General features: G+C 34.1%; 1 protein-coding gene across 1 annotated transcript; it reads right to left on the minus strand.

Annotated features, from left to right (window-relative positions):
• Positions 1-11,642: 11,642 nt before the first annotated feature.
• LOC306877727 (uncharacterized protein) lies at positions 11,643-13,315 on the minus strand. Its single transcript, XM_079429664.1, has 5 exons — positions 13,186-13,315; positions 12,855-12,965; positions 12,616-12,759; positions 12,334-12,447; positions 11,643-12,220 (listed from the first exon to the last, which is right to left on the minus strand). Exons 1-5 carry the CDS (start codon positions 13,232-13,234, stop codon positions 12,027-12,029), a joined length of 612 nt encoding a protein of 203 aa, XP_079285790.1. The 5' UTR covers positions 13,235-13,315; the 3' UTR covers positions 11,643-12,026.
• Positions 13,316-14,358: the final 1,043 nt, after the last annotated feature.

The raw sequence follows: 14,358 nt of genomic DNA on the forward strand, positions 1-14,358 counted from the left end.
TCTTCTGTTTATCACGTGTTTGTATGATCTTTCGATGTCTTTAAATGAAACAATTAAGTAATTGTGCATAAGGTCAAACGCCACCCACACGCTTGGAGAAAAACTGAATTTCAAGGGTGTTTTCTTTCATTTCCATTCCCATCCTCGGCCTTTAAGACACTAGAATATCTGTTCTTCTCCCATGGAAAAAAGAATGCGTTATCAAAGCATTAAGATATGATTAGACTGACATTTTCTTAAGAAAACCAAAAGAGTGAGAGAGGGAGAGATACGGAGTAGAAGAGCACAAGTGCGAGACAGACGGTGTCGTGAAAGGAAAAGAGAACTCCATACTGCAGATCTTATCGGTCGCTAGCATACATAGTGATCTTTGAAGCAGCTTATTACAGAGTACACTAAGAAGACAAGTGGGTCGGTGTACAGATCAGAGGAGAGCGCGTGAACGCACCTGCTAGATTTCGCTATCGTTGGGACGGTGTCAGTCAGCGTTGAGGCCTGCCAGCCGGTTTAATATCAGACCGGTCTTGTCTTTCAACATCCGGGGGGACTAGTTTAAATTCGGAGAGGGAGATTTTGTGATTACGATCGTGCAAAGCAGAGAGGGAATCTGTGACATTGATGGTATAGCCTATTTATTGAAGTTCATTCTTTCCAGACAGTTTGAGGAGAGCAGGTGCTACAGACGTTTGAGCCTTATTGCACATCGAAGAAAGAAAACTTTGTTCATCAGAGTTAAGAAGACTTGCTGATGGACTCAAATCATGCATGTAAATCCAATCCAGAGTCAAATGTCATTTTCATGCTCTTCTATTAGTCCTATTGACCTGCTATGATATGAAAGCAAGTCATTTTATTATCAGCAGACCTTAGGTTTGATAATATCTTAGCCAAAATGCGGATTGATTCTGCACAGAAATGTAGTAGTTTCTTTACTTTTTAATTATTAGCATGAATTTGAATGCTAGTCTGTGACATGAGATGCTACTGTGCATCCAACCAGGCTTCTCAACTAGCTTAACCAGCAGATTTGCTCCTTTTTTTGCAGCTCAACAGCATGATATGCTTTTCTAGTGTTAACTAAAACTAAGCTATAACCTTATAATTTAAATAAGTAAAGGATTTTAAATAGATTCAGGGGAATAAAGAAAAAACAGAAGGCTAAAAGAACAAGAAATTACTTTAAGTAATCAATTTGTACTCGAATCATATTTTTATTTTATATGCACACATACAGTCATTTTTGTATATGTTGAAAATGCAAAACTGAAAAAGGCTTGTCGTCTCATCACATTCAATTAAATGACAGCCTATACAGTATTTTCAATTAATAACAGTGAAATTTGACAAAAAGAAAAAAAAAGGTTGCATGACTGGATATTACTGTTAGTCATTTAGCATTTTTATTGCTAAACAGATAATAACTTACATCTAACCTTGTATTCGTTCACAGTTTAAAACTGAAGTGTCATGCTGGAATTTGAGTTTGGATTTTCCAAACAGAAAAAGCCTTCTCTATCAAATATAATATAAATATATAATAATTTTAGCTTGCAAAAAAAGGCACAGCTAAAATAAGATGACAACTGAAATAAGATGAAGCACTAAAATGACTAAAACTGAAATAAAAATTAATACAAAATTAATAATAAAAAAAAATGAAAAAATGCACATAGAATTATTAAGGTTAAATTAATGTTAAAACTGAAAATATATAAATAAAATAGAATTCTAAATATTATAAATATAATAGTCTTAAAAATATAAAATAACACTGAACAAGCCTATTTTCAACCAACTAGACCAGTATTAACCACCATAAACCATCATAGACCAGCATGGGAATCCAAGCTGTTTTTTTTCAACACGTTAGCTACCAGCTTTCCAGTTTTTTTTATTCTCTCTGCTCACCATCTCATTCTTCTTTTCCTTCCCATGCATTCTTTGGATTAACAGATGCAGATTCTGGGCACTGATGTGGGACAGTGAAGTCACACCCTTCCCACCAACCGTGGCGTCACTCCGCACATCTCCTGCCGAGTTAAGACATCTGACCTCTGCTTAATTAAAACACCACACTATCTACAGCTCTGCACAAGAATCAGGGAGTTTGAGAATAATTCTGACTAATCGCTAATTAAGATTTGGCAGAACAACAAAAAGACACTTATGAAAGACGAGTCTATTTTTAGAGATGGAGAAATGGGACTCAGGTAATGTTTAACAAAAGTTTGTTGGAAGTTTATGGCAGCCGCTGAAGTGAAGACTTCCTGTCTAAGTACTGATTACATATACGTAAACTACAGTTCAAAAGTTTTTTTAAAAGAAGTCTATTAAGCTCACCAAGGCTGCAATTATATTTATCAAAAATACAGTATAAAGTAATACTGTTTTTTTAAATGTGATTTATTCCTGTGATACAAAGCTGAAAGCATCATTACTCCAGTCTTCAGTGTCACATGATCCTTCAGAAATCATTATGCTAATTTGCTGCTCAAGAAACATTTCTTGCTATTAAAATGTTGTGATGCTAATTTGCTGGGGGGGGGGGGGGGCAGTGATACATTTTCTCAGGATTCTTTGATGAATAGAAAAGAAGAGCATTAACTTAAAATAGGAATCTTTTGTAACATTATAAATGTCTTTACTGTGACTTTTGATCAATTTAATGAATACAAATTTTAATATCTAATATTAATATTAAATAATATTAATTTTGAAAGGTATTGTAAACAAACAAGGTTGACTTCACACGCCACTGCATTCTAAAAACATTAAAACACCATTAGAATTGTGCATGCCATGCAAATAAATCTCCTCAGAAGAAATGCACAAAAAATTAACTTACAGTTGATTTCAATATTTTTTTTTTAATTAGCATGTTTCTCTGTTACTAAGCTAAGGATGTGATGAAGCATAGCTTCCACACACACAAATATTGGGTATATTGGATACATTTTTTATGTATTTCTGTTACTGTAAAAATTATTTAAAATGTTTTTTTTTTTCACTCGCTTTAAAAAAAAAAAATGAAAAAATGTTGTGTAACAGAAGTTTTACAATTTTTACAAGTGCTAAAATGTCTCAAACTGAAAAAAATAGTGATTATGAAATAAAAATAATAAAAAGTACATAATTAAAATAAATAAAATTTAATTGAAAACAGAAAAATATAAAAATAAAACCACAAAATATTTATAAATACTGGTAAATAAATAACATCTAAAATAATACTAGTAAAAATTGTGGCAGTAACCTCAGAAATAGAATATATCTACCCCTAAAAGAAGCATAGCAATACCTTATCTACACTATATATTTGTAAATAAGGTACAGAGGTGTATTTTTGAGGGTACAAGGGTATGTAAGACTTATATGTGCCTTTCTTTTAAAACAGATGATTACTTGTTGTCTAAATGTAAATAACTGTACGAACAGCACCACAAATCTAACAGTTAATAATCAGTATTTGTACATTCCCATAGGTCTGGTAGCATCGCTGCAGTTGAAGCCGTTTTCTTACACCATCTTGTGCTGGCTGCCTCAGCGCCATTGGCTGTCATTCAGTGCCGACGCTTGTTAAGAGGATATCATTATCATGTGCTTGTCGCAGTAAGCTGCAGATTTGGTTAAATATAGCAATGATGCTTTGTTTCCATTGCTTTTATTTGGGTGGAATAAAGCTGATCCCTCCCATGACCGTCTCGCTCCCTTATTGTGTCGCCAAAGCACAGCCAATATCGAAGCTGAAAAGTGATTGAGAAGGGTCTTACATGTTTCAAAGCATTCTGGGAAATAGGGAGCAGGCGTCAACCCAAAGCATTAGAGCTTACTAGACATGTCTGCATGCTTTATGACACTCATAGAGAAACCTCTGATTTTGAGGTCTTTGCTTTGGCTGTACTGTAGTATTTTTGGTAAAGCTGATATTGGGAAGCATATATTCATGTTTTTTTTAATTATTAAAGGAACAATTCGCCCAAAAATTTGATATTTTTGTCATTATTTACTAACCTTCGTGACTTTCACCTTTCCTTTTTCCATGGAACACAAAAAGAACTGTAATAAAAAAAAATGCACAATTAATTACTGCAAATAATTGTCTATTTTTCCAGTGTGTGTATATTAAAAGATATCATCTAACCTGGTAGCAATTTTTTTGCTATCAAAACAATGGCACACAAAATCACACGCTCGTAACACATTTATCAGCTTGAAGATGGAGTGATAAAGGAGAGATTAATTTAGTGTGCGTTCCCACAATCATTATCATCTCCTCTGGCGCTGTAGTTTTCCTCAGAGAGCTTGTAAGTATCTGCCGGATCTCCAGCGCAGCACCTTTACATATTTATTTAGCTGTCATGTGAATCTGTGCAGATCATCAGGGCTGATAGTCAGAGCGGATGAGGCAGTAATTGTTCTCTCTGATAACGGCCGGCTGCCATGATGCCTGTGAGTTCTTGGGCTTATAGGAAATAGAGATTGTAAACATTTCAGATCACTGTGACAGTGAAATTAAGTTTTCAGTATCATATAAGATATAACAGTGAGGTCAAAATATATGAGATCACATTTTTTGTTTTCCCATTTAAAGGAATAGTCCACCCAAAAATGAAATTTTGCTCGCCTTCTGGTCATCCAAGATGTAGATGAGTAGTTTGTTTTTTCATGGGAACAGATTTGGAGGAATGTAGCATTACATCACTTGCTCACCAATGGATCCTCTGCAGTGAATGGGTGCCGTCAGAGTGAGAGTCCAAACAGCTGATAAAAGCATCACAATAATCCACTAGTAATCCACACCACTCCAGTCCATCAATTAAAATCTTGCTCAGTGAAAAGCTGCGCACTGGTAACAAATAAGTCCATCATTAAGGTGTTTTAACTTTAAACCATTGCTTCTAACCAAAATATCAGTCCATAATCCATTATAAGGGTTCCTTCAGTGAAAAAGTCCACCTACTGTTGTCCTCTCATATCAAAATCCACCAACATTTATTTAGTTTATAACTATTTCAGACTGTTTTCGCTTGTAAACTGTGCTTGATCAGTGCATATTTCTCTCCTCATTCAGATAGAGTGATTTTTTCACTTGTGAAAGCAATATTATGGATAGAGGACTCGTACTTTAGCCAGAAATGGTTTGAAACACTTGGATTTATTGGCTAATTATAAACATACAGGTTTTAGCTTCACAAGACTAGATTTGTGTAGATTCTTTCATTCTGACGGCACCCATTCACTGCAGAGGATCCACTGGTGAGCAAGTGATGCAATGCAACATTTCTCCAAATTTGATGGAGAAACAAACTCATCTACCTCCTGGTTTGATTACATTTTCAGCATTTTCAATTTTTTTGGGGGGTGAACTATTCCTTTAAACTTGGAAACAAACAGAAAGACTGAATCATTTCAAACAAAGAAACACTATAGGGTAAAATGAAGAACGATTTCTAGGTCACTAATGAAATGAAAGCAAATTTGTGTCATTGACCATGTGAACAAAAGGTCAGACTTTGTTGCTTCCACTGAAGCACAACATGACGGAATAACACGGATCATTGGGTTTTGCATAAGGCATTGCCAACCCAAAGAAACACAAAAAGTGATGTACAGTTGACACATAACACACTTGAAAATGCACTAAATTTAATGCATTTCTTAATCAGTGTCGACTGAAGAGCTTGTGCAATATTTGTAAATAAATGTCGCTTGGTTTGACATTTTGTTAATGCAGTGGCATTTTTAATTATGGTTTAAGTGTAACTACATTCACTCATCTGCTACTTAAAATGGCTATGCATATAATTTGTATGGATTTTTTTTTTTTTTTGCATCAAATTAAAATAATACATTAAAATGCAAAATAAAAGCATTTTGACTTGTGGTTTCATACTTTTGGATCCTCCTAATGTTTAATTCAGGTCAGATTAAAATACATTTGAGCATGTTTACCTTACAATATATATATATAAATAACTGTATATATAAATAACTGACTCATGAAATCAAAATGCAGATTTCTTTGTAAAATTGAATGCATGAGAACTCTTGTTCCCAGCGTAGAATAGCTCTTCCAGCTTTTATCCATTTTCTTGAACTCAGTGACATTTGAGGAAGAGTTAGCCCAGGTTATGTTTTACCTCCTGTAAAAGGAGAATATTAACATCACGAAGAACTTGAGACACAGAAAACGTCCTCTTTGATTCCTGGCCGATAAGAGCAAATATCAGCCTTTCTGTTCTAAACAGGATGTTATTGCGCTGCTCTCTGATTTCACAAGACCATTGACCCACAATCCTCTTCTACTTTTATAACATTGCCATTTAAAGTATTTCAGAAATGCATCTGTAAGCGAGGATGTCACAAGGGTCCAGCAAATATCTGTCTTTGCGGATAAAATGTACAGATCTCGGTTGAAGCAAAACTGCACAATTCAAATTACTTGCACAGAGAGAGAGAGAAAGAGCTTATTCAGTTGCTCAATGATGCCATCTAGCCGTTCAGCATCCAGAAGCAACTAGAGACGGTCATTTCACCAGAGAGACAATAATAGAAATAAATGTGTGCATTACAGTGAGTCTCTTTTGTTCTTGGATTTCTCCAACTTCAATTATAAGAATAGCATTAAAATATCAATTAATGCCTTCAGTGCTAAGTAGATTTATTCATTCAAAATAAACATCAGATTGCTGCAGTAAATGATTTCTGGAACGTAATGCAGCTGGGGACGGCAGGAAGCAGTTTGTGTGCGATTATCGGCTGACACGTGTTTGCGAATCTTTTAATTACACCGACGAGCAGCGGATTCAGAAGGTTCAGAGGACGTACTGTAACTGGTGGAATCCAAAAGCATGTGTTTTATGATTTACATTCACCCCACATTCTTCAAATACATTTCAAGCCAAAATCACTAAACAAACAAGCAACAAATTCAGTGCAAAAACTCTAAATACTGCCTTCCTGAGAAGAAACATAATAAGAATTCATAGTTATTAGCCAAGCAATTTACAATTACAGCTTAGCTTGGTGGTTTGCACCAGTAAACAAGTCATTTCAAATATTCACGATATTATACTCTCTACATGCAATACACTTGCAGGGTGTGAATAAAAAAAAGTAAAAATAATAGGTAGATTCTGTTAGTAAGCAATCAATTAAAGGAAATGCAATGAATCTAGTAAACTGAGTGCACTTCACAACGTCTGTTAACGTAAAAAAAACATGCATTTCAGAATGAAATGTAATTCAGTGGCCTGTAATTTTAATTTTTTAGCAGTAATATCTGGTTAAGTGTATTAACAGACAATATTTCTTCATATAGAAGAATATTCAATATTCTGCCAGGTGTGCAACCATGAAATATTGAAGCATGCTGTATAAAATTGCAATGCATATCCAAGAAGATATAAATTAACAATCCTGAAATAGATCCTGAAATGTAACATGCATAAGTTTGTGTGTATATTTTTTTCTGTATATTATAATCAATATAGCATTAAATCTAAATGTGCCGCATAAACTGTAAAGCAGTGGTTCTCAACTGGTGGGTCATAATTTATAGGTCTGTTCTGGAAAACAAATGCAAATGCTAAAATGCAATTAACCATATATGTTATATAGTTTTAATTGCAAAATGTTTAAAAAGGAAGAGAAAAATGCTTCCCATATCTTCCCATAATATGTGACGTTGTTGACATCACAAAGCTGTGCATCCAATCAAACTCTACTTTATTTTGCAGCAATTTTATCTGTCACTGTAAAAGCTGCATGAACAGGTTGTGTGGCATTTCATAATTCTCAAAAACCATGAATAAAAAACTATGCAAGTTAATAAAATAAATATATATATATATATATTACCCAGGCTACATAAAGAATGGGGTTCCATTGCAACCACCATGTTTTGTGTAGGGAATCACTGATATTCAAAAGAAATCTAGATGAAAAATAATAAATACTTGTATTTAAACACAGGTCTGCTGGAGTCCTTCTTGTGCATACAGTCAGCATCTGAAAAGCTTCAGCAGAGAGATACTGTTAAAGAGCATGTAATACTTTCTTGATTTAAATGCAGTTTTTAATTGGATAGAGCCCCATTATTTTTCAATACAGAAAGGGCAGTGAGGCACGCAAAGCTCTTGAATATTTTTGCAAATCGTGTTCGACAGCATAATGATTAAGCATGGCACTAAATTTGCCTCACAAAATGAAAAGCAAACTTCATGCAAGGCGTAATTTAATTGTTCCCCTTCACATTTTCCGCCTCCCATTGTTGGAAGCTTTACATTCTCTGAGTCTCTGCACTGGTGCTTGACATGCCACTTTGTGACACATTCAAACCCTGAGACATTCGAGACACTTTACAGCACAAACATGCTTCAATCTATACCGCGGCACAGAAATCCATGCTGTGTTGTTGTGATTTACTCTTCAAACCCAGCAATGAAGATCCACTGAAAATAAAAGTGCTGTTAGAAAGATACTGAACCGTGTATATTTTCCTCTGCAAATTAAGACCTACTCATAGAAGCTTCTTTTTCACTTGCTCATGTATTAACACAGTAAAATGGGTTATATCTAAAATAGCAATTGTACCATTAAAATCAGATATGACATTTTTTGTATGGGTTTTAGGATGGTTCTGATTGAGCCTTTCTCTCTCAATCCTCTGTAATACAGATAAATATTGCCATCTGCTGGCATTCATGCATGTATTCACACTAGAAAGGAGTATTCTGAGTTAACCACAATTAAAGTCAACATGAAATCAAAAATTCTTAATGCATATCCCTGGTTTTATTGTGAAAATGCCTTTGTTTTATCAAAATATAACTTGCTCACCTTCCTTTTCAGCTTTTCAGGACTTATTTTTCAACCAACCAACTGGTGTTCTGCTGTATAATACCAGTTTCTCACAATTTAATCAATTCCTGATAAATAAAATCAAAAAGCATTAATAGCTAATGAAAAAACAGATTATGAAAGTAAAATGGTTTACAAATTGCGTTTCATGTTAGACAGACACAGAAAATAATGTTTAACTGCCCCTCAGTTTGTAAAAAACAAAAGGGGGGGTATGTACAATAACACATAGTATTGGAGGGTTTAAAAGCAAAAAGTTTTTTTTTTCTTTATTATTCCATAAAAGTGCTATTTCTTATCAGTAAAGTTCAGGTTTGCCAGGATTCTATGGGATTTACTGTATTATTGAGATTCACTTAATTTACTGCATACTATTTTTAATTACTAATACTTGTAAAGCTACTAAATTTATTCATAGTGTTTAATTGAAAATCATTATTTCAATCACTATATCTTACTCTATCCAACAGCATAAATATATGAAAATAGTAAGAGTAGTATGACACTGCCAAAAAAAAAAGCAGTTGCCAAATCTTTACCATAAACAAAATATGGTAGTAAAATTAGGCTTTTCCACAAGCTGTGGTAATTATACTGAACACATGTCATGCACCAAGGTTATTATATTTGAAACTGAAACCATAAAGTTCTGTTACTTGAAATAAAATAAATGTTAATAAAATAAAAAATAACTTTTTATTTCTTAACTTGATGTACTAAAATAACTAAAACTGAAAAAAAAAAATAACAACATGTAACAATGTTACATAAAACTCTAATGTAAATAACTCAGAAATCAAATGTTTAGTGTCAAACAGGTATTACTGGGAATGTTAGTTTTTCATATAAGATGACAAATTACAGTAATTCACAGTAAAATGACATTAAATGTTAGATTTATTCGAGTTTCACCTTATACAGTAAGGGAACTTGAGAGGTTTTTACCGCAGCATACCATTAAAATGACAATAATTTTTTACAGTGCATGCTATGGTCATAATATGAAAGATATTTTCTAAGCGTCAGAGGCGTCAGTCGCGTCTGGCAGCTGATGATCATGTTATAAGAACGCAAGCGCTTCGATAAACAAACAACACTTTCTGAACTCTCCCAGACTTGATGAGCAAAAGTAAATTCTTATCCCCGTCTGCAGAGGCGCAGTGTAGATGCCCTGGCTTTCTTAATATTTCATACTCTGATTACACTTCAAATCACCCTGTAAATCCTCTTAAGGCATGCAGAATTGTTCAGCGTGTGTATGTGTGTGAGGGAGAAAATGAGTGAGAGAAAAAATAAAGATAAAGAGAGAGACAGAGAGAGGTTAGGTACTTATAAACCCTAAAGGCTTGCTTATCTTTCCAGCACATGCATCTTTGTGTCTCTCGTGCATGTCAGTTTTCTATTTTTTAACACAGCAAAGACAAAGTAAGCAGCACAAGATGCTGTGACAGTGAAAAGACTTTTCCTGAACCGGCTGATGCAATTCACAGCTCTAAGGATATTCCTGTGCATCAACAAAAAGACCCAACGGAACCAACAACAACAACAAAATAAATAATTACAGTCATTCTTCATACACTTAGTCAAATCACTGCAAATAAAAAACAATGCTGCCAATGCAAATTAACCAATAAGCACAACAACAGCAGCAGCACAACTTTTTGGTGCTATAACTATAACCTAAAGATACATGACATGAGTAGAGTACATGAAGAATTTCCCGATTGAGCATAAGAAAAACTGTACCTGGGTCTTACTTACTATGCATTTATGTCTTAATGCATTGAATGGAATATTAAACACACACATTTTAAATATGGAAATCCTTATTAGTCATATCTTTTAGTGATGTTGGCTATCAGAGTTGGCTTTAGTGGGATGACTCTTCAATAAGTGAGAGCTGAAAGCATCTGAATTGACTACTTTATTAAACTACATTGACAAACAGCACCCACATTTGGTCATACAAAAAACTACTTCAAATAACCCGCAGTAAATCTCACCAAGTCAGCAGTTTGAGTTTATAATCACTGACGGCCGTTCAGTTTGTTTTTGTTTTTTCCTAGAAGGCTAATATGTCAATATAATAACCTGAATGGTTAGCAGCATGCCTTGCGCCTTCTTCTTCAGACCCAAGCAAAGGACATTGCGTTATTTGAATACTGAGTCTGATTGGTCTTTAATCAAGTCTTTATGCTATCAGCCTATATAATTTGTGTAGTGAAAGTAGTCTGTTCACAACTGAGATTTGCCTAAATTTGCCTTGATTTGTCCTTGGCACATCTCATTTCAAGCATGCTTTTCACTGACCCTGATGATGTCTCCTTAAGAACCAAATATTGACATTTGTGACCCTGGACCACAAAACCAGCCATAAGGGTCCATTTTTCAAAATTGAGATTTATACATGATCTGAAAGTACAAGTATTTGAATATCTGAAATCTGAGGGTGCAAAGAAAAAAAAACAAAAATCAAAACATTGAGAAAATTGCCTTTAAACTTGTCCAAATTAAGTCCTTAGTGATGCATATTTCTAATAAAAAAATTCCGTTTTAATATTTTTACGGTAGGAAATTTACAAAATATCTTCATGGAACATGATCTTTACTTAATATCCTAAGGATTTTTGGCATAAAAAAAACGATCATTTTGAACCATACAATGTATTTTTGGCTATTGCTACAAATATACCCCAGCGACTTAAGACTGGTTTTGTGGTCCAGGGTCACATTTGGGAAAGGTAAGAAAAAAACAGTTGTTATGTGGAAAACAAAAAAGAGAATGGTTTCAAAATGCTTTATTTCACTCTTTGTTTAAATTGTATAATTTAGTTTTTTATGGTGGATTTTCACATTTAGGTCATTTTGTCAAATCCAATGTGGACAGCTAGCTGGTGGAGACATTACAAATAAAAATAACAGATAATTGAAGTACTTGCGTATCCTATCTACCCCCTCATGAATAAAATACATCATAAGTTTTGAATAAATAAATAAATAATGATCTTCAATTAACCAAGAATGTTTTCTTTTACCAAAACCAGTAGAGAGAAAGTAGAAAAAAGTAGCACCATCAAGATTTATGATTATATAGAAACATACTTCATTTACTACAAAAAAATGCCTATAAAGCACAAAAAAAATTATTGAGAACTGAAAACATCTCAAAGGGAGAAGAGAGAAAGAAGCGGCACCAGCAGCAGGAAGAGACTCTGTTTCAAGCACTGACCCCCGTTACACAGAATTCCTGGACAGCATGTCGTCTGAGCACCAGCAATAGACCCTAGAGTATTTAATATATTATTCTCACAGATAATGTCGTTCCCACATCCTTTCGTTTTTATGCCAGTTATACTTTCTGGGAAAGGAAAAAAAAATAGATTGTTATGGTATACATGACAGAAAAAAAAAAGTAATCAAGCAGTTCTGTTCATGTAGGTAGAACATTTGGAATGGAGACTGTGAAATCACCTTTTATACTGAAGCACTTGTTCTCGTTACCTGAACAAGTCACAGTTTTTGAGCAGTCTCTACTAAATAAGTCACAAGAGTAACACATCATCCCATTGGAATGTCGTGGCAATGCTACACGTTATGATGAGAAAGAATAAATAAGAGTAGTAGTTAGAAACTAATCAAAACAGAACTAATTTGAGAACAGATTAACATTAAATTGATAATAATTTGTACACAACAAAAATAAAAAATGGAACACAACCATTGTAAAATGTCTGTTCTCATATATCTATGTACCTGGTGCCTCTTCAGTGTTGCAGAGGTCAGTGTCACAGCATTGGGGATTAAACACTGTTTTGTTTTGTCCAAAAAAATTGCTGTCGATAACACACAAGGCAGGATCTGTGCAGTTCTTCTTACTGCTATATAATGTACCGCCATCTACATAGACAATTAAAAAACTATATGAAGATTGTGTAAAAATAAATAAAAATACTCTTCAACTTATGAATTTTTCATAATCATGTAATGCTTACTGCTGTATATGGTGACAGAGCCACACTGCAGAGGACATTTGGTTAGATTTAGTTTGCATTCTTCGGATGAACTGTATTTGTATTTGCACTGGTAACATCTCAGTGCAAGCACTGAAATATAAAGAGAATGTCATATAAAACACATCAAATACATTAATTTCACTTATCAGTTTTTAACTTTAAAATTTGACATAAAATAACAAAATTACATACTATTAAATTTCACGTTTTGTTCATAAATACAGAACAACAGCAACAACATTGTATATATAAGCATCATGAAATGTTGAATGGTACACATAAATAGATAATCAACTAAATCATAGCATACCTGTGGAGAAAGAAACAGTGAAGAGAACCAGAGTGACGAACAGTTTCATGGCTGGACGATCCGAAGAAAAGGGTGAAATCAGTGTCTGATTTCCAGATGTGTAGGCCTCCTGAAGTCTTTGAATTGTATCTGTTCCAAATTGTAGCTAGGTAGGCAGCAGCATAATTATGCTGAAATCTAAGGCAAATCTAAGATTTTTTTTGCAATTCAAATTAGACACATTTGGAAAAAGAGGGAAGAAAAAACAGAATATTCAAATGGATGTCATTTGCTGGAACTGATCAGGTCAGGTTATCATGACTCCAACATCAGAACATCAAGAAACACACCCTAGACCTATTATAGATCAGCATCCCTAGTTTGATTGCAGCATTTGACCTTTTGTGCACGTTCAGCTTGAATGATGATCTGAAGCATACCGAGGCAAATTTGCCTTTCAAAACAGCTGAAAGTAAGATGCTCAATCAAGCACTTTATTGTTCCTACAAGGATGCATTGCAGCTCATATCAATGACACTGTACCAGAAACATAATAACTGATTATTCATATTTGGCATAATTTCTCTTAAAATGATTCTGAGATATCTTCATTACAGCTTGCAAATATCAAGATATCGGCTGCTATGTCGGAGAAGAAGATTCATTTGTGATTCAAGGTCCGAGCTGCAGCAACAGACATTTCAGATCGCTGTAAATATTTCATAGCCTTTCTCTGTCACTTTTATCACACAAAAATGGGTAAATGGCACCATCTGGAGGGAGGGACATTTAACCACGAGTCATGACTAAAAACCTATAAGGCCTATGTAGGCCTATAAGGAAAACACAAAACATTACAGCATTTCTTCTTCGTTTTCTTGGATAGAAGTCATTTGCTAGGAACTGTTCGTTTTCTCTGATTGCGTTAATAAAATATTTCATTTCAAATCAATAACTGATTTTGATCAAACATTAGGCCTAAGTAGCCTTATGTTAAATAGCCTACATACAGTAGGCTAGGCCGACCTAGTCTATATTAGACGTCCTTCAAACACTTTTTTATGACATTTAGAAAGGTTACCATGATTAGCTACTATCGCGCTTAAACAATTATTTTTTTTTAACTGTGATGATCATATCAAATGTAGGCTATTTGAAACAGGAGCTTATTATAATAAAATATTAAGCCCCTTA

Source organism: Barbus barbus, assembly GCF_936440315.1.
Source record: "Barbus barbus genome assembly, chromosome: 12".
NCBI classification, from domain to species: Eukaryota; Metazoa; Chordata; class Actinopteri; order Cypriniformes; family Cyprinidae; genus Barbus; species Barbus barbus.

Excerpts from the sequence above, each read along its gene's own strand:
- LOC306877727 (XM_079429664.1), bottom strand. The coding sequence starts at position 13,234 with ATGAAACTGTTCGTCACTCTGGTTCTCTTCACTGTTTCTTTCTCCACA. Across the intron at positions 12,448-12,615 it reads CAACACTGAAGAGGCACCAG|CATTGCCACGACATTCCAAT; the intron begins GTACATAGATAT and ends CATAACGTGTAG. Across the intron at positions 12,221-12,333 it reads CAAGTGCTTCAGTATAAAAG|AAAGTATAACTGGCATAAAA; the intron begins GTGATTTCACAG and ends TTCCTTTCCCAG.